The sequence below is a fragment of the Symsagittifera roscoffensis genome, chromosome 5 (genome assembly GCF_963678635.1).
Source record: "Symsagittifera roscoffensis chromosome 5, txSymRosc1.1, whole genome shotgun sequence".
Lineage (NCBI taxonomy): Eukaryota > Metazoa > Xenacoelomorpha > Acoela > Convolutidae > Symsagittifera > Symsagittifera roscoffensis.
The window spans coordinates 52,798,640-52,826,397 of record NC_087066.1 but is presented as its reverse complement, the minus strand read 5'-3'; the positions used below and the strand labels follow the sequence as shown (position 1 = coordinate 52,826,397).

General features: G+C 35.8%; 3 protein-coding genes across 4 annotated transcripts in view; 1 reads left to right on the top strand and 2 right to left on the bottom strand.

Moving 5' to 3' along the window:
* Nucleotides 1–27,758, bottom strand: part of LOC134846552 (centrosomal protein of 41 kDa-like) — a 604,453-nt gene that overhangs the window by 459,680 nt on the left and 117,015 nt on the right. The window lies entirely within an intron of this gene.
* Nucleotides 1–27,758, top strand: part of LOC134846553 (dynein axonemal heavy chain 6-like) — a 115,031-nt gene that overhangs the window by 54,038 nt on the left and 33,235 nt on the right. Inside the window, exons 27-45 of the mRNA XM_063863938.1 lie at nt 2,728–2,916; nt 5,650–5,846; nt 6,585–6,765; nt 7,326–7,553; nt 10,137–10,347; nt 11,238–11,396; nt 11,861–12,018; nt 12,277–12,408; nt 13,004–13,181; nt 16,228–16,523; nt 16,852–17,049; nt 17,903–18,157; nt 18,815–19,042; nt 20,230–20,384; nt 21,087–21,267; nt 22,294–22,529; nt 24,135–24,279; nt 25,422–25,607; nt 26,315–26,443. Of these exons, the coding sequence (XP_063720008.1) occupies nt 2,728–2,916; nt 5,650–5,846; nt 6,585–6,765; nt 7,326–7,553; nt 10,137–10,347; nt 11,238–11,396; nt 11,861–12,018; nt 12,277–12,408; nt 13,004–13,181; nt 16,228–16,523; nt 16,852–17,049; nt 17,903–18,157; nt 18,815–19,042; nt 20,230–20,384; nt 21,087–21,267; nt 22,294–22,529; nt 24,135–24,279; nt 25,422–25,607; nt 26,315–26,443 (3,642 nt within the window). The remainder of the gene's footprint in view (nt 1–2,727; nt 2,917–5,649; nt 5,847–6,584; nt 6,766–7,325; nt 7,554–10,136; nt 10,348–11,237; nt 11,397–11,860; nt 12,019–12,276; nt 12,409–13,003; nt 13,182–16,227; nt 16,524–16,851; nt 17,050–17,902; nt 18,158–18,814; nt 19,043–20,229; nt 20,385–21,086; nt 21,268–22,293; nt 22,530–24,134; nt 24,280–25,421; nt 25,608–26,314; nt 26,444–27,758) is intronic.
* Nucleotides 1–27,758, bottom strand: part of LOC134846551 (uncharacterized) — a 138,965-nt gene that overhangs the window by 88,222 nt on the left and 22,985 nt on the right. The window lies entirely within an intron of this gene.

Sequence of the window (27,758 nt, the reverse complement as noted above, 5' to 3'; positions counted from 1 at the left end):
TGCACAGTTGCAAGGATGTTAGAATTTCAATCAACAGGTCGGCGGTTCTTTTTTCGTTCATAGGTTTATTCGGCTTAAAAGGTTGCGATTTATGTGGGCCACTTAGTTCCATATTGCGTCATGTGTTCAGCATAAATAAAACTTCCATGCCGAAGAAAACTTATTCGAGCAAGTTGAAGTTTCGAATTTTTTGTAATTCTCAGGTTCTAAGAGAATCATTTTTTCGGCGGAACGGTCTGCCGAAGTATTATCGGATTAGTTTTCATTTGGTAGGTTTTGTTCTAGTGCCAGTTTAAGGCTGGTAATTGTCTTCTTCGATTCATTTCTTCCAAATTGAAGTTTCTTTGAAACAAATAATGATATTAAAGTTTAGCTAGATATAATTTTTACCTCACTTTTCAAAATTTTTGGCTCTGACTTCCGGCTCAATTTGTTGCCAACTATTTTCCATGCTATAGTTTTGATGTTTCGCAAGCGGTGCGAAGCTCTACTTTACCTGCTAACATAAATTTTAGATAAATATCTTTTCTTTTAGCCAATGAGCATTAATTTTTTAATTACTTTATACGAAAAAAATATTGACCGAAAATAGCGTGTTCAGAAGGTGGGTTGCCTCGATTCTAGATGCTATTTTATATCTATTCTTTCCAGGTCGAAAAAATAAGGTTTTTGGAAGGCGCAGTTGGCGCTTGCATTAATTTTGAAGATGGACTCTTTTAATATTTTAAAAGGCCGGGTTGTTAAGGCCGGGATCTAATTCTTAAGGCCGGGATCGAAAAAGGAGCCTTCTGCAAATGCTTGTAATTAGTATCATAAGAAATTCCATGGGCTGGACATTATAACTAAATCTATGTCAGCGGAAATGTATTTTAGAAAGTTATGAAAAATTATAAAGATATAAAGATTTCTTGGAACTCTCAGAGGCTTGATTTCTGGGAATTCTTAGGTGTTTGATTTGATGGATTTCTTAGCTGTTTAATTTCTTGGAATTCTTAGGTGCTTGGTTTCTTGGAATTCTTAGGTGTTTGATTTCTTAGACTCTTAGGTGTTTGATTTATTGGAGTTCTTACGTGTTTGATTTCTTGGAATTCTTAGGTGTTTGATTTCTTGGAATTCTGACGTTTGATTTCTTAGACTCTTGGGTGTTTGATTTATTGGAGTTCTTAGGTGTTTGATTTCTTGGAATTGTTCCATGCGGAAATTATGACCGTTTTTAGTTTAATAACAAGGCTCCTCTACAGGCAATTAGGGCGAGGCGACAGTTTACAGCCACAAAAATAACCAAAAAATGTTTGTAGTTCGTAAACAGGGAGCTCATCCGCTCTTGTGTCAATTTTTCGCGCGACTGAATGATCTCAACCTTAAAAGGTGTGAAAGGTAAGTATTTTGATATATGATACAATAATTCGGATCTTGTGAACAATTTCTTCTCTTTCAGGAAGTGGTGGGAGATTGTTAATTAGATTAAGTAAGTCGAATTTTCGACCAATCAGAATGCAGCAAAATTAGAATTCTCAATAGAAAGCTATAGTGCTATACAGTGCTGATTTAAATTATCCGGACGAAACGAACTAAACTTGAATTTTCAAACGCATTTTTCTCAAATTGGGTTAAGATTAGACAAAAAGTGAACAGGACAAAAGTTGCTTAGAATTTCACCAGAATTAATATGGAATTTTTTCTCCGAAATTCTTAACAAAAATTTTACCCCAAAAATGGGTCATTTTGGCTTTTTTCAATTAATCAAGAATTACGCAGAAACTACTTTGTTAATTGATGAGAAAATTATATCACAGGAAGCCTCTTACGCAGCTCAACAAAGTTTAAGAAGGGTTAAATCTCCAAAAACCAGTATAAGAGAAAAAATTATCACTTGATAGTCAATAAATGTGATTTTTACTATATAAAACCCAGAATATCTGTTTAAAAATAAATTTTAAACAATTTGCGCAACTTTTTGGAAACCTAATCCTTCTTAAACTTTGTTGAACTGCGTAAGAGGCTTCCTGTGATATAATTTTCATATCAATTAACAAAGTAGTTTCAGCGTAATTCTTGATTAATTGAAAAAAGCCAAAATGACCCATTTTTGGGGTAAAATTTTTGTTGAGAATTTTGGAGAAAAAATGGCACCATATTAATTCTGGTGAAATTCTAAGCAACTTTTGTCCTCTTCACTTTTTGTCTAATCTTAACCCAATTTGAGAAAAATGCGTTTGAAAATTCAAGTTTTGTTCGTTTTGTCCGGATAATTTAAATCAGCACTGTAGAGCTAAGTTTTTAAAGTTCAGGTCATTTCCTTTGTTAAAATTAATACAAACTCTACTATCGAACAGTAAAAGTGTAAAGGTCACGAAAAACGTGATCGACTTCTAGTTTCAAAATTGGATTTTAATTTTCAGATTTCCCAGCGAGATAAAAAGTTTACTTATTGTTCTAGTGTTCTCAAATTGGGTTGTTTTTATCAAAAAAAATGTCAACCATAAATTGTTTTTGAAATTCAAAGAGCTTTATGGCCATATTTTTTCTATGAAATTCGAAAGTTCAAGTTTTTTTTTCAAAAAACAAGTCAGTATTTTTTTCTGTTTTGTTGCGTTTCTTGACTATTTTCCAACCGTCTGTTTGCTAAATTTTCATTTAGAGGGGTGAAGATTCTTTAGGAGTTACCATAAGGGGAGGGGGAGGGTATTGTGAAGTAACTGCAATAAAGTCTGTGTTGTATTTCAGGTGTTGGCAGACACTTACCAGCTGCTGTGCGACAAGGGAGATAAGAGCCACGACTACTACAAACCAGTCACCAAGTACACCCTCAACCCCAAGAGCATCACTATGGGGGAGTTGTACGGGGAGGTGGACAAACTGACCCTCGAGTGGAAGGACGGCCTGCTCGCCATTTCCGTCAGAGCAGCTGCCAATGTGAGTAGTTGAACACAAATTTTGAACAAGGAAAAAATAACGAGGAGATCTCTTTAACTAACCTTCTTTTTTTTTTGCAAAAGGGAGAGATTCGTTACTAGGTTCAAAATTCACATGTGCTCAACCACTGAATTAGTTCATTGTAAGGGTGGTATTCGTTACTAGGTACCCAAGGTGGGGAATCGTTAAAGAGGTCCCAAAACGGAATACGTAGAAAATTAATTCTTTGAGGTTATCAAAAACAATCACAAAAAACTATTATATACAGAGGATCGGAGTTGAGCTTCGCATTACTTGCAAAACAAAAAAATTATACAAAACAAATTCAACAAAATAAATTCAAAAAAAGGTAAAATCCAAAGACAAAGAACTGGTTTTAGGAAGCTCCATTGCATGCGGGGCTACGCACAATTTTTTACACAGGAACTTTTGGCCCTCGGAAAAGTCAAAATGTTGTTTTTCTTTGACCGTTTTTTTTTTAATCTTTTTTGACTTTTCTCGAGAAGTACCCTACCAAAGCTGGGTTTTTTTTGCGTCCAATAAAAATCACAGGTTGGGCGAATCTTTTCTGCATAAGCGGCTACGCGCAATTTTTTTTGCATTAAAAAGCTATGATTCTCGGAAATGTCAACTATCTGACCCTTTTTGGACGAGTTTTCTGATCATTATCCCGCCAAATCTCATATCAGAGGTTTAATCGACACAACAGGTTGTTTGAAGCTTTCCTTTGTAATTTGCTACACCCAGTTTCGTTTGAAAAAATTGAAAGTTTTGAAACTTCGTCCATTTGGAAGTTTCGTGTCATTGCTCGAAAATTATTGTGTCAATCTTCATTTCAGGGAATTTTTTCTACTTACCGGTCAGGACCTGCTTTTAGAAGAAAAAGGTTATGGATTTCGGAAAGTCGAGTTATTGAACTTTCGCCGTTTTTTTAGAAACTTATTGATTTTTCAGTAAAGTTATCCTTTCAAATGAGGACGAAAAGTTCAATCGAAAGAAGCGGTTGCGCTAATTTGAAGCGGTTGCGTCTTGCTTGTCAGCACCTCAAAGTTTAGACATGTTGTCTAAATTTCTCGATTACAAATTATTTGCTAACTACTTGCTATCGTAAGGTTACTTATCGTAAGGACAAATCATTCTAGAATTACAGTGTCCACCTTTATACTATTTCAGGCTTTAGTAATGTACTGCGAGTCATACTAACTTATACTATTGCTCGTTAGATATTATTTCAAAGTCAAAAAAATTAATATGAATAAAAAAAAACAAGAATGCTGATATATCGGGGCAAAAGCCGATTGCCCTTTAAATGTTGGTATAGTAATTGCTAAAAAAAACCATAAACTTTGGGACAAAATTAATACGACTGATTAGTGTGCCTGAATTCAATTCGGAACAATTTTTTTAGGAACTCTTGACATTCAGAGCCTGATACACAAGCAGTCTCTTTTCAATTTGCTTTCAGGGAATCAATATCTTCAAAGGGGTATAATTTTTTTTTCGTAAAAAGTATCATTTTGATCGACGAGCTTTGACTGAATGAAAAACCATCTCAAGCATAAATAATCTCTGTTCCGACTTTTCTTTGAAAGTCGGAACAATATTTGTTAAAGACGTCATCTTCATTTGTTCATTTGATGTCTGAGGAGTGTTAAATTAATACAATGATCCGAATTCAAAGCTCCCCCATTACTGCACTATACAATGTCCCTCCTACTTTTGTGAACATGTGTATGGTAAATTATTTTGTGTTCCACCATAACATTTGATGTCATTCGTTGTTCACGTACAACTTCAATTTGTTTCGGCTGATATCAGTTCGTAAGTATAAACTGCAATCATCAAACAGCTAGTCAAAGTCTCAATATTCTCACACGGGTGGATTTACGGGGGGGGGGGGACACCTTTACACCACAAGTCCCCTTTCGCGCCATTTTAGATCATTTCCAGCCGAGCGACGCTTATTTGTTCTGGACTTGTAAAATATTTCAAAAACGCGCTAATCAATGGCTTTCTCGGCTTTTTACGCAAATAATATAGCCATCTCTCGGAATTTTTTATTTCAAAATCCACCTCTACAGAAAAAGATAGATCCAATTTTTATTTAAGATGTTTTTGGACATGCTAGCTTGCACCTAGTTTCAAGTTATTATTTATAGGGTTCATTGTCATCTCTAGAACGTTTTCAAACCCCGTCCGTCTTTGAAGACTTTTAAGTGTTCAGTTTTGATGCTCTAACATTTGAGATTCAACTCTCGATCAAGGCTCAATATAATCATAATCAATTGACCTACAAATCATTCTAGAATTACAGTGTCCACCTTTATACTATATCAGTCTCGTGTAACTCATAGTGTAACCAAAGTCTTGTGTAACCAAATTTATTGTCTAACGTTTTCAAGTTTCGATAAAAATGAAGAGCTGCTAGGAATTCGACTCAATTGTCGATCGAAACGAAGTGTTTTATGAGGAATTTGACAGAGAGAGCTTGATTTATAGTTAATGCCATAGTGTTGGCAATATCGTTGACATTGAGCACTTTTACTTGCTTAAAAAACGGTGCTTTTCTGGTTGATAAAATTTTTGACAGTGTTGACGTTTGTTGACCTAAAATGTTATTGCCAACAATTTTTTTATTAATTGTTTCAAAATTTTAACGCGTTGGGCAATGTATTAGTTACTAACTATAATCCACGCCTCTGTGACATTTTGCGAGTATTTAAACTCTTTCAGAACACGACCACTGACCATCAATGGGTTGTATGTGATGGTCCAGTAGACGCCCTCTGGATTGAGAACATGAACACAGTGCTGGATGACAACAAGATGTTGTGTCTGGCTAATAGTGAGAGGATCAAACTCACTCCATTCATCCACATGCTGTTTGAAGTGCAGGACTTGGCAGTCGCTTCACCGGCCACCGTGTCCAGGTCAGTTCTCCTTTTGATTCTTTTCCTGCATATTCTTCATACTTAACCTTGTAAAGCCGCACAGTACACCACAAAATTGATGCATATTTGAGGTGATGGACCGTGGACTCTACGGAGGGCGTTTCAGTTGAACTTTTTTGATGTGAAAATTTTTAACCCTCACGCCAAATCATGTCCAAAAACCATGCTCGACCCGTACAAATATCACAAAAGCGTGAAAACGCTGAAATACCAACAACTACAACGGATACTTGAAGTGGAGCATAGCAGCTTTGTTCCACCAATTTTTGCATGTACTGGAAGAGCAGCACGAGGCTCCACTAAAACATTTCAGATGCTAGCAGAAAAACTACGCGATAAACGAAATGAATCAGATTGCAGGGTACAAATTTAACGATGATGTCGAGTTGATGACATGGTGCGGTAGGGGAGTTCTCGGGAGGATTTTGTCCTAGTAATTAAGTAGTACATATTAAAGTGACCGGTTTATGAGATTTGTTTTACTATTGCGTTTTTGCAGCACCTAGGCTATATTTCCGAGTTAATTTAATGTTAGAAACAAAGTAAATTCATGAAGCACGGGTTAATCAGAGGCCCAACAAGGGTCAAAAGGTCAATTTTTAAATTTGATCTTGCCCTTAAAGATTAAACGCCTTCTTTCAAACAGCCGCCTTCGTAATATGTGTGAGTTACTTTTGTCAAAGGTTTTATCCGCTTTATGTTTTGTTTGTGACCTAGATGTGGTATGGTATACATTGACCCAAATGAGCTGAAATGGGAACCCTATGTGCGCACGTGGGTCGCATCACTGCCTAAGTTCAACGAGGAACAGCGGGAGAAACTGCTGAACCTCTTCCTCGTCTACGTGGAGTCGGGTCTGAAATGGGTGCGCAAGAACGGAGTTGAAATCATGAAACAGGTATGTCTCCTAATTCACGTCATCAATATTATTTTGAAACGGTTGGTTATATGGGATATTTTTGCACTGGGGAACTTTTTGCATATGTGATCTTATGACGTTATAATTTTGGTTGGAGCAAAAAATAATTATTGTGATGGTACATTAGGTAAAATTATTGTGTCGGTGTTTAGTTGTTGGGTGTTTTTCGTTCGTTCATGCAAACAATTTTTATTGGGTGATAATAGTCAAAGGTAAACCAGGAGGTTTTTTCCGCTTAGCTTGGAACGCTTGAAGCTTTTGCTGCTCAATATTAACGAGCATATGAACATCAATATGAAGGTTTTGTCAAAAATTGCTGAATTTAATTTGAGTTTTTTTGCTTTCTGGTTTTGGAAGGTGACTTTTTTGTACCAAACTTTTCTCAAAAAACAAAAATTTTCTAGATATTAATAGAATTGAGCTAACGAACTTAAAAAAGTATATTTTTGTTTCTGTTTTGTGATAACTGAATAAAGTAGGCCAGAGCAATGCTTCCAATATAGAGTTATGAATTAAGGGTAAGGTTGTCATTTTAACAGGTCGAAATCAGTAAGGTGGTGTCCTTGTGCAAACTGTTCGAGTCGCTCTTCTTAGCTGAGAAGGGAGGCGCCGACTTCAGTCTGGACGAGACCAGATTCAACACCACTCTCAACACCACCTTCGCCTATGCTTACATGTGGGGACTAAGTGGCAACCTCAATGAAAACAGTCAGGACGCTTTTGATACTTACGCCAAAGACCAGTTCTCAGACAACGGGGAGGCCAAGGTATGCTAGAGATATTTGCAAAAATTGGAACAAATAGAATTGTTTAAAAATTGCAACTGAACGAATTAATTTAAAAGAGAAACTTGCTTATGAGAATTTTCGCGTGCACAAGCTAAAATTATTTAACAATACCTCGTTATTGAAGCACACACAAAAAACAATGACAAATCTGAATAAATCTTAACTTTATACCATCTAACTAGGTTTTGGCCGAGTGGGTGGTCGGAACAATAATTGCTTAAATGGAACAAGGATAACTGTTTACTGTGCAAATAGCACAGAATGTTCCGACTATAGTGTTAAAAATGTTTAAAAGTATATTTTTGAAATTAATGCCGCTTTTTTTCTGCGTGTTGTGATGAAACGATCTGAAGGGAAAAAGAGAACATTGGCATATTCCTCAGTTAAAGTAAAATAGGCAAATTGGTCATTAGTTTTTGACGTTTTTGTAGAAACAATGACTTGAAAAACAAAACTATTCAAAAAATTTTAAAATTTTTTTTCAATTTTTTTTTGCAGAATTTTTTTGATTTTTTGAAGTTTTTGATTGCCAGACGCTGAAAAAACTTCAGAATTGAAATTTAGTTGATTAAAACTTAATTTTCACAGCTCAGATTAGGCATAAAAAAACTCACTTTATTCGCTTTAATTTAGACTAAAAATCAAAAATTTTAAATTTCTCTCGATATTGGGACACAATTTTCTGAAAATTTTTCAAAATTGAACGAATGACGACTGAAAGGGCTTTAATACGATATATCATTCGAACCATGCCGATGATTATTTGTGGTACTTGAATTGCGTGGAAAAAAATTGAAAACACCCGAATACAAAGTTTCTCCACATTTTGAATGGTCGAAAAAAAATACCGTTTGTAAATAGATCTTTAGTCGGTTGGCTCGATAAACTCAAATCGTCATTTTATTGTTCCGATTTTCGTAAGCAATGTAACGGAATATTGCGCTCGGGTAGGTTTCTTTTGTTAAGACCATTTATCCACGAGGTTTTTTGATATTTTTTTTTGTAAAGTTATGGGGATTTAAAGACTGCCATTTTAGCCAAATTGGGACAATTAACGCGCGATATGATTCGCGCTATTAACGCGTAAGCGGAGATTTAATCCGTCTTAGAAATTTTTCCAAATTGGTTGAAAGAAGCTTATTTGCCATAATTGATTTGTTACAAGGAGCGAAATCTATCCTTTTGTACTTAATATGGCGTGTGGGGGGATTTTTCATAAAAAGTTTCAAATTTCAAAAAAAAAAATTCATTTTGTTTTATTAAATTTAAATTTTTATGTTACTTCTGCTCCATAAACCTTAAAAGGCAGTCGGAACATTCAGGGCTTCGACCTGATACAAGCAGTCTTGTTCTAATTTAATGCTAAATGTATGTCGAATGTAATAGAGGAGCGCGCACTGAACTCTGCTTTTTTTAGTTGAACAATCAGAGATCCGAGGTTAATTTTTTAAGCTTATCAAAGCTATGGCTGATTTTCAAATCAAAAGCTTATCTTGTAAATCCTAGCGCGCTTGCAAATCTGAACCCGCAGTCTTATAATTGACGACGGGCAAGCATCACTGCCACTGCACCACACTTCCTAAAACTGGTTGAATTATTTCAAAATAGGTTGAAAGCAGGCACTATGATACGCGGAATATTTCGTGGGTGGTAAAAAATGTTGGTAAATTTTCGTTAATTATTAGAACCTAGAAAATCAATTTAGTCGATTTGAAAAGTTGACAAAATGCTAGAATATATTAGTAACACAGTTCTGGTCGGACAAAAGTTTAGATTTGAGGTTAAAAAAAGTTCACCCGATTTTGTTTTGCGTTCTTACATTTTAATTTTGCTTATTAGCTGTATTAAGTTGATAAGTAGATCATTTTAGTCGATTTATTTTTTTCCAAATCATAGCTGAAACATTAGTTTTCTAAAAACCGTTGTGCAATTATAGTTTCCGTCCTTGACAATTTTAAGTTTATGTTATCTCGTTCATTGATTCTGTTTGTTTTTTGTTTATTTTTGTTGATGTTCATTGCAGGTTCGCCTGAAAGTAGAACCCTTGTTTGTAAGTATATGATCCAAAGAAAAGTCATTCCCATTTTCATCGCTGAATCACTTAAGGTTTGAAAAAGATATCGCGTCGAATTCATTGCAAGTCTTATGCAACTGACAATCAAATTTATAGGTCTAAAGCACAAATGATGATGCGCTGATACTGCCATGGCTTTGCAAATATTTTAATTTACGTTTTTTCTATTTCATCCGTTTCTATCATACGAAGTCGACACAACTACAATTCTTGTATTTTAATATGTTTTAACGACAGATTTCAAATTCATATTTGTTAAAGATTTTTTTTTGAGAGAATTGATCAAATTGAACTTTTTTGATCTTTGGTTAAAAAAGAAGCTCACAATTTCTAGAATTGTAGAATTTCTTCCCATTTTCGGACCTAAAATATAGTTTAACTCTTTTTGATTGCTGACTAAAAAGGAGCATCACAATTTCCTAATGTTATAAATGACGTTTTAAATTATTCTTTTCGTTTTATAGTCTAAATTAGATGTAATTTTGTAGCTGCCGTCGGACATGCCTGTGCTGCAGTGTTACATGGACTTCAACACTCGTCGACTGGAGTCATGGGAGCGGATAGTGCCTCAGTTCAGATACAGCATGGAGGAACCCTTCTTCAACATCCTAGTACCCACGACAGACACAATGCGATTCGGATTCCTTCTCGAGAAGTTCCTACAAGTGAAACAACCTGTGTTGTTCACGGGCGGAACAGGTAGGGTACCTCGGAGATCAATCAACCAAATTTATATACAAATATTGATGTCCGGCAAATAAGACGACAGATGTTAAGGCGACAACCGCTTTTGACGGTACTTTGAGATTTAATTTTTCCCATTGCATTCGTGAGAACCGCTTAAGTTCGATCAGTTCATTTGGTCATTTTAGCTTTAAATGCTTTAATGCTCGTTTTTCGTTTTTAATATTATGTCGTCTTATTTACCTAGCAACGTTTATTTATATAGACACACTAAAACACACTCGCAAAATCTAAGAGATTGAGTCATCAAAAAGGTCATCAATAATGAAGGTTGATATGATTAAAATTGGTGAAGTTTTTCTGTTCTTCGGTTCTTTTGGCATGAAAATAGCTTCCCAAATACTACCTACAAATACATAACGCACATATGACAAAAGTTATAAAGAAAAAAAGTACAAGTGCGAACATAAACATCAAAATGAATTTAAAATAAGCAACATGATTGAAAAAATTTTATGTTAATTTCAATTGAGAGCTCCCTTGCGGTTTTCCATAAATAGCCGGAGAGATTTTTTGTTAGTCCATTATCTTCTGTATAAATAGTCTCAAACAGTGGTCTCAAATAGTCGTTTTTACCCAGAGTAGAGGAATCATAGCCTAACCGAATCATGGCCTTGCCAAATTATTATTATTATTATTATTATTATTATTATGATTATTATTACGGATTTAGCGTCAAAAACACAAGGGGTATCCCCCTTTTATGTCATTAATCATGAATTTAGAAGTCTACAGTTTTTTGCAGTACAGTCACATTTCATCCGCTACGTGCAAATATTCAACACTCGACTGAATCATAGCCTAACCGAATAGCTAGATCATATCTTAGTGATCATACTTTTCAGGTGTGGGCAAGTCGGTGATTGCGATGGGCCACTTGAAAGAGGTGGCCGATAAGAATAGTTATGTGCCTGTGTTCATGAACTTCTCTGCCCAGACGAGCAGCAAGAGAACTCAGGAGACCATCGAGAGCAAACTGGAGAAGAAACGGAAGAACATACTTGGTGAGTAGGTTGCTACTTAGCTTGTAATCAATGCTCGTAAAAGGTTAAGAGAACACAAAAATAATGTAGACCGGTTATTGAACTTCAAGGATTTTGAATTGGAGAAGATACGAAAAACCGTGCTTGGCAAGAAGATCGCTAGTGATCTCATCATCATCTCTAATGCTGTTTTACAATTTAAGAACACATAAAAATGTAGTCTAATTATTGAACCACAAGGATTTTGAGTTGGAAGCGCTGAATAGAAACCAGATGATCAGATCAAAAAATCTAGAAGGGATATTTACTCACCACGAGGTTTAACTTTGAGCGAAAAACAACTTGGATCTCAGAGTTTTGCTATTTTTATAAATTTGAAACTGTAGCTCTTGAAGACAGAGAATAGCCTGGCTTCCCATCTCAATAATTGCTTTTAATTAGTTCAGTGATTTCTTAAGTCGATCAATCATAATTGAACATTTCAGGTGCGCCGTCGGGCAAGCGACTCATCTTCTTCGTGGACGATCTGAACATGCCCAAGTTGGACACCTACGGATCCCAGCCTCCGATCGAGCTTCTCAGACAGTTCCTGGACTTCGGAGGACTCTACGATCGAGACAAGCTCTTCTGGAAAAACTATTTGGTCAGTTTGTTTTGAGGAATTGGACATAACTTATGGTTCGAAATTGGAATAATGTTTGGTTTCAATTATATTGCTTCTAGAACCTTCTATCGAAAAAAGCTGCAGTTTTTTTGAGTAAATTTTGCATATTCTTTTTGTGTGATGATTAGACCGAATACTTGCGTTAGTCACGGATAGTTTGAAGAATGTTTCTTAGAATTTGAACTCATTAGTTCTTTATAACACTAACTAACTATGTAGTGTTTTTTTTTCTGTCAGGACATGACCCTGTGCTCTGCTTGTGCCCCTCCCGGCGGGGGTCGTAACCCCGTGACCCCTCGAATGGTGCGCCACTTCGCCATGATGGCCATCCCAGCTGCCAATGAAAACACACTAAAGACCATATTCAAGGTGAGTCGCCGTCTTCGGCTCTTTTCCACTCCCCCTCCTCCCCCCCCCCCCACACACACACACACACACACTCATTTCAAATTTTCCATTTTTTCATTTATCTTACGTGTTATTATGGTTGAATGCGTGATGTTACGAAGTAATGTATGAAGAAAAAACGTGTTCACAATAGTAAGTTTGTTCGCCAAGCAACTTTCATTACATTATGACAACATTAAAATAGTTTTTCGAAACTGAAACTCAAATGTAGAGGGAAAGTTGAAACGAGCCGTAATTTCTACCAATAAATTTTTCACATTAGCTTAGATAAATAATTATATAATTGGCGCCACGTGCAGTTTAATTTATATAGTTGCTTGCTTGTGAATGTAATCATTCCTAAAATGTTATATTAACCAAGAGGTTATAAAAAATTAACATGGTCAGCTGGAAAACAACTTAAAAACAACTTCGGGTTCGTTCCCATAAAAGCTCCTGCCTTCCCCCGAGCCGAATAGCAAAAAATTATAGCCCAGCACAATAAGGTTTTCCTATCATGGGGCCCCCTTCTCTATATGCATTCTGGAATGTCCGAATTTTTTTCTCAATGTTCTAGAATATTCTGACTGGTTTCTTCACGGCGTACGAGTTCAACGCGACAGTGAAAGGACTAACTGAGAGTGTGGTGGCAGCGGCGGTGGAGATTTATGTCAGGATGTCAGTTGAGTTGCTGCCCACTCCTGCCAAGTCCCACTACGTCTTCAACTTAAGAGATCTCTCCAAGATCGTACAAGGCATGTTTATTTCGATTACTTGTCATCAGACTTGTAATACTTTAGAAAAAGAACAGCAGTAAGTAACCGTGCTAGCTGCACACGATATCCAAATCACGGTAAAAATTTCAAAAATTGAAAATAAACAAGACTGCTCGTATCAGGGCAAAATCCTGAATATTCCGAATGCCTTTTAAGGTATATGGAGCAGTAATAACATGAAAAAATTTAATGTAAAAAATTAAAATATTTTTTTTTTACAATTTGAGATTTTTTATGAAAATCATCTCCCCCTCCCACACACGCCACTTAAAGTACAAAATGATAGATTTTGCTCCTAGTAACAAATCAATTATGGCGAATAAGCTTCCTTCAATCAATTTGGAACGATTTCTACGACGGATTGTCTCCGCTTACGAGTTAATAGCACGAAATATATAGCGCGTTAACTGTTCAAAATGGCAATTGAAAAATGATCACAGGTGACATATCTTTTCAAATTTAAGCTCAGGACAACATTACCTTTTGAATGATATTTAAAAAATTACGTCAAAAATGTCTAGTTAAAAAGTCGAAATTTGTCTGAAGAAAAAACCCACCCCGAGGACAAATATTCCGTTAATTTTATTACAAAAGTCGGAACAAAAATGAAAGAAGCAGAAGTAGTCAGGTGCTGTAAAATTAGAGATGAAAAGGTTTGATCACGATAGCTTTAGCAGGTTTTAAAAATAAAAGAATCTTACAATATTGGGCAATGTTTATCTAGTGCTAGTTGCACAAAACAACGCATAGTTTCTATTGCTTTATTCGGTCTCATCCAGCGCTGTCGGAATTTTTGTTCCGACTTTCGATAAAAGTGAGGATTATTTATGCTCCATGTGGCCTGTTTTTATTCAGCAATATTTTCAAAAGAACTTTCTCTCGGGAGATCCGTCCCTGGATCTTCGTTCACATAAGGTTCGCGCTCATCACTATGCTAACCTGAATTTACGATCGCTGTGAAACGCGTCTAACTGCTCGTTTTATACGTTGATACTGAAAGAGTGGCGAGTTATACCGTACTTCAAAATCGTTCCAAATTGAATTGAGGCAGCTAATTGATCTCATTAATATTCGACACAGTAGTCACATTTTAATACTTGAAATTTGATATAATCAGCCTAAAATTCATAATTTTTCAAATTTTCATTAACCAAAAACTATTCGAGATCCTTTAAAGGGCAGTCAGAACACTCGGGGTTTTGCCCTGATATGGGCAGTCTTGTTATATCTAAATCAATAAGTATGTGTTGATACATGGCACCTTGACAAAATGTAAATAGTAAGGTTCTATAGAAGAAATTCTGGATTTGGTTTCTATCGCGATTATGCAAAGAGTTTGCCCTCCAATAATTCTTTTTTTTGTTGAGTTATTTATTAGCTTCTTTTGTTCCAACTCTCGCATAATTTAACGGAATAGTTATACTTGGGATGATTTTTTGTTCAGACCAAAATCGGCTGTCAAAATACTTTCAACAAAAATGCTTCCATGTCCCGATGAAAATATTGACTCGCTGAGTACAAACCCAAGCAGATATTTTAATTGCGGTCACTTTTGGTTTTGTTCCCGGTTTCGAAAATTTTAAAAGATGTTATCGAGTTATATATGTTATGTATAAACGCGATTTATTTAAACGTGACGAAATATCCCGCACTCAAAATCATTGCCCGGCACTGAAAAGTGGAAAGCTCATTGGTCATTTCAGTTCCCTATAGGACTCAAATTATTATTTTCGAAAATCAATCTTGCGCTTCATTGTCAGTAAAATTTCAAACACTTCAAAAAATCTGCAAAAAAAATTTTTTTTCTCAGTTTTTCCATTTTATGTTGATTGCTTGAGAAGGAAAAGTAGTAAAGCTCAAAATTTCAAATTGGCTTTGTAAATGGCTGAGGCTTTTTAAATTGGCTTTGTAAATGGCTGGGGGAGGCACTTAGCACAGTGGTAAGGCGTTCACTTTGAAATCGTCAGAGCGTGTATTCGATCACATGCCATGGCAATGATAGTGTGTGAGCACAAGCTCTCACTTGACCTCCATATTCAGGTCTACCACAACCTGACCAAATTTGGCTGCAATAGTGGTACCACGTAAAAGTTCTAGACGCAAAAAACGGCCTTGAGTCGCAAAAAACAGCTTCGCTCTGCAAAATAACACTGTCTGGAATGTGAGGAGATAATACAAATGGACTATCCTCGGCAGGACTGTTAAGGCCTACTGATAGCTCCTCTGCGATTCGCAGGAACTACAATTAATTTATTAATATATCGTATGTTTCTTTGCCTTGTGGATAAAAATTCTTAAAAGAAATATCAAATTGCGATTCAATTTTGAATTTTGACGGGCTTTTTTATACAGTCTGAATGATATTGATGCCAAGTATTTCATTAACTTTGGTCCACCTGCAACCTTAATTTGCGATATTTAATTTGCGCGAAATATTCTCTTAACGCCTAGCGTCGCCCGCGAATCAATCAGGCTCCAAAATCATTCTAATTCGCACTGAGGCAATCTAATTGAAATTGATCCTAAGTTTCGTTAACAGACGCAAAATTTATCATTTTTTATTTAACATTGGGAGGGGACAGGTTAAGATGATATCATTTGTTGTCAAAACATCTTAATTTGAAAATTTCGGATTTTTGAGTCTTTATTTTTTGATGCAGTCTGATTAATGCAGTATGGTTGCTGGTGAGTCATTTTTAATTTGAGTTTTTGGAAAACGTAATCAACCTCGAGGACTATTTTTTGGAACCGAAAAAATTTTAGGTTTTTGCCTATATTTCGGTATTGTGGTGGGTTAGAAAATCGGTTGTGTGTGTTCTGCAACAATTACCGCGGAATAAAGTTTTCGCGATGAAGTTTCAAAAAAAAACTGCTTAAGATTTGAGCGTTTCTTGCTTGGATTTGAGCGGTTTGGGCGCTTTGAGCACAATCGTCTAAAATAACCGTTTAAACCGCACTCATCTTGAGGAGTTTTGAATGGGATCTCGACTGGGGTGGCAATTTTCAAAATTCCTGGTTTTTCTAGGAATCCTGCAATGCGACTCGACAATCATTGTCAACGCCGATCAAACGTTCGCCATCTTCTGTCACGAGACCATGCGAGTGTTCCACGACCGTCTCATCAACTGGGACGACAAGAACTACTTCTACGACATGATGGTGGACATCGCCAGCCGACACTTCGGCCAGAATGTGGAGGCGAAGACGTTCACCGAGAAGCCGATCGTGTTCGGAGACTTTTTGAAGTTCGGAGCTGACCCGTCTGAAAAGCAGTACGAGTTGATTACCGATTTCACAAAGTGCAAAAATGTGCTCGGAGACGTAAGTTCATTTATTCACTGTCTTTAACAATACCGTAATTTTGGGCTCACTTTTGCAAAGTTTTTGCCTAAATTGGGGGTTTTTGGCCTACCAGATCTCAGAAGTGTATTTGGTCGACCCAAGAAAGGCCGAGAATTTTTCACTTGGAAATTGTTTCACTTAAAGATTTAATAGACTTGAAATTTTTGCATTGAGTTATAAAACGTTAAATGTTTGGGTGCTTAGTTGAGATGAGAAATTGTTTTTTTTTGGTTCTCTTATTATTTTAAAACTGAGATTTTGTGGTTTCTCTGATTTGACCTCGAGATGACCTTTTTTTATCTTTCAGTACCTGGACGACTACAACATGAGTAGTTCCAAAGAGATGAAATTAGTCTTCTTTATGGACGCCATTGAACACGTGGCCAGGATAGCCCGAATGATCAGGCAGGACAGGGGCAATGCCCTTCTGGTGGGCGTGGGGGGAACTGGAAAGCAGAGCCTGACCAGACTAGCCTCGCATATTTGTGGAATGGCATGCTTCCAGGTTGGGAAATAGAATATTTTATTAGGTGTCAATGAACATAGTGAAGACGAATACTCGTATGAACGCAGTGAACACTCATATATAGATCTTGATGTTTCTTGTTTATTTTTCAGGAAAAAATCTTAAAATTTGTTCACATTCAAATTTGATTTTTCGCGGCTTGACTTGTGACTTCTTTTTACGTTCACTTCTTTTCCTTTGTTAAAAAGAAGGAAAAACTCCACTATCGAACAGCACAAGTATCAAGGTCACGAAAAACGTGATCGTCTTCTAGTTTCAAAAGTGGCTTTAAATTTTCAGATTACCAGTGGAACAAAAAATTACAAAATTACATATTGACCCAGTTTTTTCTAATCGGGTGATATTTATGAAACATTTTTGAAAATTGAAAGACTTTTAACATGATTTATTTGATATACTTCGAAACATAAAAACTGTTCCAAAAAAGTCTGTTCATATTTCTTTTCTTGGCTATATTTATATGTTAAGCTGCAAGTTTATATGTAAAATTGCCTGTTTTAGTGATTTGGTTAAAAAAAAATTTTGATTTGACACTGAATCAGAAGCTCTTAAGTTCAAATCCCCCAATTTCTTATCTTTCGCTTGATTTTCAAAACTTATTTTTAAAAATTGTCTTGCATGATAGGGCTCTTTTTTACCGTGTTTTGCTGATGTTTTCAAAGTGGAGTAGTTTATTGTGACTCAATGCAATATAAATTAATAGGAAAGTCACCTGAGTTCTTGGAATTTCTTTCTATTTGAACACCGTAAATTTTGGTTTCAACCTTTAAATATATAAAATCTGCTCGGTACTTTTGAACCAAATTTCAGAATCGCACTTGTAATTATTTAGATTGAACTTACTCGTGGCTACGACTACTCCGCATTCCGTGAAGATCTCAAGAAGCTCTATGAATCAGCGGGATCCCAGGCAAAACCGACTGTGTTCCTCTTCACAGACACTCAAATAGTAGTCGAGGAGTTTCTGGAAGACATCAACAACATCCTCAATTCCGGAGAGGTTCCCAATCTGTTTGAGAGCGATGAGCTGGAAAAGTGTCTGGCTCAAGTGAGACCGGCCTGCAAGGAGGCGGGACTCAACGAAGGAGTAAGTTGCTCTTTTCATTCTGGACCATTTAAATATCTGGGCTTTTTGATGTTGCGAGAGAGCGTTGAGTTGCCATTTTTCTTAAAGAAATTTTTTCTTGTAACCGGTTCCGACATTTAAAATTGTCGTCAATCCTAATTAATGAGAGATTAAATATTGAAAGTAAGGACAAAGTGGCTTCAGATCAAGTATTAAACGACAGTCTTTTGATATCGAATATGCATAAGTCTGATATTAAACAATGTTTTTGCATACTTAACTTTGACATTACTCTGGGTAGTGTATCCAATCTCGTATTATTTATCATTTTTTGTTTCGAGTCTGATTTTCAGGGCTTTTTCTAGTTTTCCTGCAATTTAAACCTCTTTTTGCCGTTTTCATTAGGTGTTTTTATGTGTTTGGAGGCTTGTTTATTATATACTTTTTTGAATTTTGAAAGTTCCTTTTTTGTTCCGACATTCGAAGAAAATCAGAAATATATATGCTCGGGGTGGTTTTTTATTCAGACCAGTTTTACAAAACTCTGGTCCCTCGGGGTGATTGATCTCTTGAACTGCATGGGCCCAGACCTGTGTCCACGCCACTATAGTAAGCTGCCACAATTCTGGCTAAACTGCTGATTTTACAATTTACAAGTGGCCGTCTTGTTGTGTTTAGAACCGGGACGAAGTGTACCAGTTCTTCATCAGGAGAGTGCGTGACAATTTGCACATTGTACTCTGCATGTCGCCAGTCGGAGACGCTTTCCGCACCAGGTGTCGTATGTTTCCCTCCCTCGTGAACTGCTGCACCATAGACTGGTTCATAGAGTGGCCCCGTGAAGCCCTGATGAGTGTGGCCACCACCTTCTTCGAAGCTGTCGATCTGGGAGCAGATGAAATGAAGGTGAGAGGGAGATTTGTCATCAAAAGTGGAATATTTTTTATCTTATCAGTTAATACGCTATATATACCTTCATAACTAATTTTTGGCGTTTGGCTTTTGATTTCTTTTGTAATTTGTTTCCTATAATAATTTGTCAAATAAAAGGCAAGTTATCCCCAGAAATAATCGTGCTAATGGCGAAAAAAACCTGAATGATTTTAGTTTCAAAAGTAGAATTTACTTTTTGGATTTTCCAGCGGAAAATCTCTGTTGATAATGATAGTAACTGATAGTTTTTGTTGATTATGTTTAAAGAATGCCAATCATAAATTGTTCTTGAAACTCGGTACATGAAATTTATTCAAAAAGCAATTCTTTTTTCAGTTTTCTTGCGTTGATTGGCAATTTTACAACTGACCGTTGGAAATGTTAATTTTGTGCCGCTTTTAGCGTGGTGTGGATAGATGAATATATGTCTTGTAAAACTAGTATTGAAGTGATTAGAGTCGTATTTGCACAACGAATAACTACAACAAGGTTTTTCATTAAACAAACTCAATTTTTCTCAATAATTTTCAGATTTTTTTTCTGAATATTTGAAGCTGTGTAAGCTCTAAAGGAAGCTTCAGAATTTAGCTTTGCTAACTAAAAGTAATATTTTTTTATTAAGGTTAATCAAGATTTATTAGCTCCACTCGCTGTCTTTAAAAGCAAAACTTTCAAACCTGTTTTTCTCGTCACTGAGAAAACATTTTAGAATTTTTTATATATACTCCGAATCACGACTGGAAGAGTTTTATTATGATACATGACTCAAATTCATCTGACGTTTATTTGTATTAGCAGATTTTGCGTGGAAAAAAGTAGACGTTAAAAAATAGACCTTTTTTATTGTCAACCACCCCGGAAGCCTAACCCCAAAGGTTAATTATTGAGATTGACCAGAGCGCATATAACCAGCAGCACCCATTAAGCTATGACTTACTTGCAAGAGCTCAGCTTGCAAATTGCAGCGCACGTGCGATTTGATCCAGCAATCTTATGATTTCTGGGCGCCATCACAACCCGAGCGCCACAATGCCACGTTATAAAAATCTTTTCCACTTCGTGGTCGTACTGGAGCGCCACAATCGAATGTAAATTTTTTTCCACTTGGTGGTCGGAACAACAATTAAGTAGCATTGTAACACTGATTTGTGTGTATTCAGGGTAAGATATCGGAGATGTGTGTGGAAGTGCACGTGAGTGTGGCTAGTATGGCGGAGAGGTTCTACAGTGAGTTGAGGAGGAGGTACTACACAACCCCTACAAGTTACCTCGAACTCATCAATCTCTACTTGTCCATGCTGGACGCCAAGAGGAAGTGAGTACCACGAAGAGGCTCTTTTTCCTTTCTCCCACTTGCCATTTTTCACTAGTAAAGTTACTGTTCCCATTGTCCGATCGTTATGAAAACTGACATGCGGACTAATTAGGCTGTGCCGAACATACTTGGTTTTCATAATTAACCTTGTAAAACCACTCGTTACACTATAAAATTGATGGTCGTGTGAGGTGGGGGGAAAAGAAAAAAGAGCCCACGAAGAGTGTGAGTAAACCAGCCCAAGTATAAACCAACCCAAGTCAAGTAGTCAAGTATAAACTGGCTTAAGTATAAACCAGCCGAAGATGTGCAGAGTATATCAGCCAGCCGAAACTTACATTATTAGACTAAATCTTGCATTAGTTTTGTAGCTGTTAAATATTTTTTTCATAATTACTGTGTCAATAAATAACATTTACGTAATTACTTTTTCTGTATTTTTTTCTACAATTTCTTGTATAAAGCATTACGGAGTGTTTTGGGCTCAATTAGGTTGGAATGAAAAAACCAACCCATGCATAGTTTCATTTTTTGCATTAGTTTCATTTTGAAGTGTTTCTTGGAACTTACCCGCACCGAGCGCCCATGGATTTCAATCGATTATAATGGATTTCCGACACAAAAATAATCCAGTATAAACAAACCACTACATATATAAATATGCAGCAAAGCGAAATTGATTCTGTTTTTTTTCTCTGTCAGACAACTAGTGGGAGCACGTGACCGAATTGCAAATGGGCTGAAGAAACTGCTGGAGACTAATACATTAGTAGATGACATGCAGGTGGAGCTGACTGCCCTGGAGCCGCAGCTGAAGAAGAAGAGTGCAGAGACAGATGCTCTGATGGAGAAACTGGTCGTGGACCAGGAAGAGGCAGACAAGGTGATTTTTATTGTTGTGCTTAATTGGCAAAAATTATGGCTTAGAAGATAATTTAGTCTCAACTTAAACCATTTTAATTTGATGTTTCTTTCATTTAATTCTCAAAAGGAGTTGAGTCTACCATAAACGCTTGTTGATCCTTAAAATAACTCGATTTGAACATCAAAAAGTACTCGATTTGAACATCAAACTAGAAGCGTTGATTGTGGGGCAAAACGGCATAGGACAAGTTTTCATTAGAGGCAAATCATTGCAGGGCAGGTTGGCATAGAGTTATCTGACCTGGGGAAAATAGTCCTGATAGCGATTGTTCACATCGCTTTTCGGATCTTTGCCATAACAGCCTCCCAATCTAGTAACAAAAAAGTATAGCCTACCAGAGTAGTATTATTGTGTTATGCGGGGATTATAATTTGCTGGCGAATATAATGGTAAATCGCCCCCGTTTTTGTTGTTTTTTGGGAAGTTTTTATTTTTGCAGTCTGACTTTTGTTTTCTTTTTAGGTTCACTTGAAGTTTATTTTTCAAATGGAAGACAAATTACGATCGATTTTAAATGGAAGGCACCTTAGGTTCAAAAGTTCGTTAACATTTTCCGAACTTTCTGTTGGCTAGGTTTACTTTCTTTGCTACAATGATTTCCTAAATGATAAGAATCACAAAAAAAAACAGAATTTTACACAAAGTTTACAATTATTTTCACAAATAAATGAAAACCTGGCACGCTTACAGGTGTTTTATTTATCGAATAGTTTCAATTGTATCTAAAAAGCATAATGATGTTTTAAAATGTCCGAGATTCCGTTTTATTTGATATGTTTTCACAGAAAAATTAAAAAGTTTTTGTTTGACTTTTTCAGTTTAATACTTTTTCCTCGGAAATTTTTAAATAGCAGCCTAAAATTAACTAGCAGAACTTTTCAAACAATCTGAGAGATATTGAAACTCTCAGCTCAAATAAATATGTTTGATTTTAAATGTTTTCCACCTTTTCCAACTTGATTTTGCACATTTTCTTATATCCAGGTGCGTAGCGTTGTGGCGGAAGACGAAGCGATGGCACGTGTGAAAGCGGGCGAGACTAAATCGATTGCGGACGATGCCCAGAGGGACCTGGACGAGGCTCTTCCAGCCCTGGAAGCTGCCCAGAAAGCGCTGGACTCCCTGGACAAGAATGACATCAGTGAAGTGAGGGTGTTCGCCAAGCCACCCGAATTAGTACAGACTGTCATGGAGTCGGTCTGCATTCTCATGAATGTCAAGTGAGTCAAAATGACCTCGAATTTAAAATTTGAAATCATTACACTTGCGATTCACATGTGTTATCACATTGGGTACAAGGCTTAATTTTTCAGAAACTCTTTTTAAAACACTCTTTCTTAAACTAAAATCGGGAACAAGATTTTTTCCTGTATAAATGTATAACACCTGCATGTATAAAACTTTCCTGTATCAAACCTTCCTGTATTAAACAGAAGCATTTTTTGAATTTCTTACAGAGCTGTTTATACTGATATTCTAAGCATACATATGGTCTTAAAGCTCATTTTTTTCTTTTTGCACAAAATTAGAACTCAAAAGTGACCATTTTTTCTTAGCTGATAGGTGTCTATTTCAATTCAGTTTACTCAGTTACCGCTTTGTAATTGTCAGTTTATTCCTGAAAGTTATTACGGCTTGCGATTTGCCAGTGTTATCAAATCGGAACTTAGACAGTTTTTTTTCGGGTTAACAGCAAGTTTAACAAAATCAGTTCAATCAGATAGCATGGCCGTTTTATTCACTCCTTCCCATTTCCAGGTCCCTTCTCTAAGTTCCGGGGTCGAGTCTCGGCCGGATTCTGTTTTTTTTTTGCAATTGTTTTTTGCAATGGAATTTTTTTTCAATAAAAATTGAATTGTCGGACTTTCGTTTGTCTGCTCAAGTTTTGTCGGTTAAGTTGCCACATCACGGATTTTGCTTGTGCTGCAAGCAACTTTCTTTGCAGTTGCAAGTGTTGTTCATTCCAGTTTCATTATATTTTTTTGGTTTTCCTCTTCGTAAGTTTTGTTCCGTTGCTAAATTGATATTAAATTGTCTGGCATGTATGCCTTTTGCGAATTTTTATCGAGACTTCCGAAAATTTAAATGTTGGTAGACCTAGGTTCTTAAAACATTTTTGACTTTTTAAATTTTTTCTCGACTTAGCTTAACTTCTGTGATAATGTTTTCGTATGTTAGCTGTTGATATATTATCTAGCTTGGATCTATTATTTTTTGCGGAATTTGTTCTTTTAATGATTATTGTATAGTTTGATTGACGAATTTTTGGTTCTAAATTTTTAATGGTGCCTTACATCTTAAAATTTACGTGAATCGTAACTTCAGCTGGTTAACTTTCGAAAACAATTCGAATTTTCCCCAATACTTTCGCTTATACTTTGATTCGCCTTCATTGTGTATCAATCACGCCCTTATAAGGAAGTGTGTTAGAGAATAAATTTGTGTTTCTTTTGTAGTTCGATTGTCAAATTCATATTATAAGTGGAGCACAAATTACCTTTTCCAATAGCCAAATACCTAGTTCAAAGTTTCTCAAATTGCGCTAGTCTTACTGAAAATTTAAATCCTGCAATGTTCCTGAAATTAAAAGAGCTGATGTAGGTTGTTTCTACAATTAAACTCAAGAAAGATGAAAATAAACACCAAAACTAATTGTTTGTTGGCTTCCTCGAGTTCGTTGACGTTGTTTTTACTCTGCTCCTTGTTAAAGAAAGTATTCGACATTCTTAAATACAATTTCTTGGACGTGAAGTTAAGGATCAATGTGAAAATTAGTAATGATTTCACAGTTTTCGATATTTGTCAAAAATTGGTATGTTTTGTAGACCTGACTGGGATAACTCAAAGAAGGTGTTGGGAGATGGTCAGTTCATGTCCAAACTGAAGGAGTATGACAAAGACCACATTCCCGAAACTATTCTGAAGAAACTGAAGAAGTACATCGACAACCCCAAATTCCACCCGGATCAGGTACGCCACCCAATTCAGTATTAACAGAAGTTTGTAAATTCGATGCGGCTTTCAATGTAGCTTTTTCTGGCTCCGATTTCGAATTTTTGCCATTTCCTGATTAAAAATTAAAGATTTTGGTTATAAATTGTATGAGCATGTGATGTGTATCTAATACCTATACCCATTTAAAAATACGTAATTTCTTCAAGGAGGTAATCGAGAGCGGATCTAATATTTTCTTGAGGGCTGAAAGGGGGTTTTAAAAAAATCAAAAAATTTGCTGAGTTTTTCTTTTGGTCGATAAATTTTATTTTCTAAACTGACCCAAAATCTCTCCACTGGCAAAAATTCTGGGCCAGAAAATTGGTTTTGTAGACTTTTTGACCAAAAATGGCATTTTTGGTGCGTGTTCTTCCTTCACAATTAGTATATAATTATGCTTAATGCGCTTTTTCAAAAAGGTTCTCGTAAATGGTACCAAAGTGCAAAAAATAAATCCTATGAAAATCGAAAGACTCGAAACCCACCCCCCTTAATCCCCCTGCAAGCAATATATCGCCTTGTTGAATTTTTGACAAACTTAGCTTTTCAGTTTTTTCAATATATTCTTACATTAATTTCTTAAATTGACCTGAAATTTTCAAATCAGTCTTTGCTTTTATTAGTCAGTTCTCTCAAAATTTTAGAACGTGTATTTCATAAATGTGTCTTTTTTGTTATTGTTGTTTTGTCAATTTTTCAATATATTCCATCATGAATTTAATACACTTTAGTCCTTCTATTGGTACATTAATTTAATAAATGTTGGTAGAAGTATGATAGTTTGGTCCCTAAAAACAAGGTGGTACCCTGAAGGAATTTTTGATACTTAAAGTTTTCGGAAACAGGTTAAGAATTTGTTTACTTGTGTTGTTAAAATTTTCTCAAAAATTGCGGGACCCATCTTTCATACTTGTTTTTTTTCTACTTAAGAGTTGCCACCCCTATTAATAAAAGCAGTAAATTAGCACTGAGCTTTCTATTGAGAATTAGAATTTTGCTGCATTCTGATTGGTCGAAAATGGGTTATATTAATCTACTTAACAATTGCCCCCCCCCCCTTTTCTTAAAGGGGGGTGGTAATTATTAAGAAGATCCCCTAAATGTTCTGTTTATTTCAGGTTGAGAAAGTGTCCAGAGCGTGCAAATCTCTGTGCATGTGGGTTCGTGCCATGGACCTTTATGCGAAAGTGCACAAAACTGTGGAGCCCAAGAGACAGAAGTTGGCCCAGGCGCAGGGGGAGTTGGATACTGTGATGAGTGTCCTCAAGGAGAAACAGGACAAGTTGGCAGGCGTCGAGGCCAAGGTCAGTTCAGTTCCATCACACTCAACCTTTTTAAAGGATATTTAAAAAAATCAGAAATCGGGTCTTTTCTGTTATACGGCCCAAAAACTATTCTTTTTGCTATTTGGAAAATTTGATGATGATGCTGGAATCTGATTGGTTGAAATTAATATTAGCGAAAATACATCCCAGCGTTTTCAATAAAAACAGAAGCTCAATCAACATTTTGATAATTTGGGCCGTATAACAGAACAGACCCCAGAAAGCAAACGTTGCTGTCAAGAGCCTCTAAATTACACCGACTTTTCTTGTGTCAAAACTTCTTGAATGTTCAACAATTATTACACAATGCTATGATGTTTAAATTGTGTGCAGCCACAAAATTGGGTAAAAGAAAGATACAAGACTGCCGAAATGAAAAAAGTGATGAATTAAACATCTAACTGTTCTACAAATGTCGTGAAAAGTCTGACAGACAAATATATTGCAGGGAGTTTATGGTAAAATTTGTTGAAAGCCAGCCAGCAATTTTCTGGTGTTCGAAAAAAAATTGACTATTTTCGCCATCATCTTTTTCTTTTTGGCTGTAATACTATTACAACCAAAAGGAAAAATATGTTTATTTTGTTTATTAAAAATATAAAAGCTGTTGAATATTACAAATTAAAAAAAGATGTTTGTTATTTTAGTTTATTTAGTGTTTTAATTGTTTTTTGTGTTGTGTGTAGATAGCGGATCTGCAGGCCATGTACGACAACAGTGTTGATGAAAAGGACAAGTTGGCCAAGCAGATGGCACAGACCACCGGCAGACTGAAGAGGGCCGGAAAACTCACCACCGCACTCGCAGACGAACAGGTTATTTTTTTTCATTGCGAGGCCAAACTGTGTATTTTGTGAACTGATAGCGGATTCGGCCTTGAGGACGCTCTCTTTGCTGTTCTTTTGTTCTTTGATTTTTTTTAATCGTTCCGACCAATTTTAACATGTTAATAGTGGTTGATAGTAATGGTGATGGATAGGATAGATCATCCGTTTAATATTAGAGCAATCAAATAAACTAAATACTATATAACAGAATTGTATGTTGTCGGAAAAAGCACGAGTTTTTTTAAACATTAGCCAATAGTTTTCAATTACAAATTGCTCGACAAATAGCCATTTTTTTGCTTGAAGTCATAAATATCGACCCAAAGCGACCCATTTTAGATCTGAAATGTGCTGAAAATATAGGTCTGAAATGAGCTGAAAAAATATAGGTCTTATCATAATTTTTTCTGTCAAAATTTTGCAAAAGTCTAAAAAAAATTAATTATGATTTTTGATTAAGTTTTAGTGAATGCAAATATGGTTTTTAAAGAAAAAAGTTTTTCAGCTTACTATTTACCCCTGCGATAAGTGAGATTATCGCAATCGGGTACTTGACTTTTTTCCCGTAAATAATTTTGGTCAATTATTTACGGGAAAAAAATTTCTGGTAGTTTTGGTCAAAATGGTCAATTTTAGTAGGAATGGTCAATTTCACGACTGCTGACATGCAGACTACTGGCATCCTCATGTCTTCAAATTTTAAATGGAACTACTATCTATTAGGTAGTTAAAAGTTCGTTTCAGTTAATAGCTTTTTTTTCAAATAAAATTTTTGATTTAAACAGTTTTTGCTATGATTGAAACTTCTGTATTTTGTTTTTTTTTTCAATTAAACAGTTATGGCTGATGCTATTTCAGCTTAGTCAAATTAAGTTGCGTAGTTTCGAGGGTAAAGTATGTTTTTAATTTTTTTTTTGAAAACTTTTTTTTTGGGAAAGTTAGCTGGAATTTATTTTCATAATTGGATTTTTGTTTTGAAAGTTCCCATTAGAATAAAAGGTTTACCGATTGATTTTTTATTAGGGTTCTTTTATCCAAAAAATATTTAAAATTGGCGCTTTTTAGAGTCTGATGCTGCTTTGTAGTTTTCTGGACTCGTTACTGAAGCAATTTTGGTTTGCTTTGCGAGACCACTCCAGATTAGCTGTAGTGCTTAAACTTGTTTTGTGTTCGCGTAAAATTGATTTGTTACAGAACTTAAATACAGTTATTAAATTTAGTGCCCAACTGTTGTTACCAATTTTTTTTTGTTAAAAGTCTAAAAAATTTAATTATGATTTTTGATTAAGTTTTAGTGAATGCA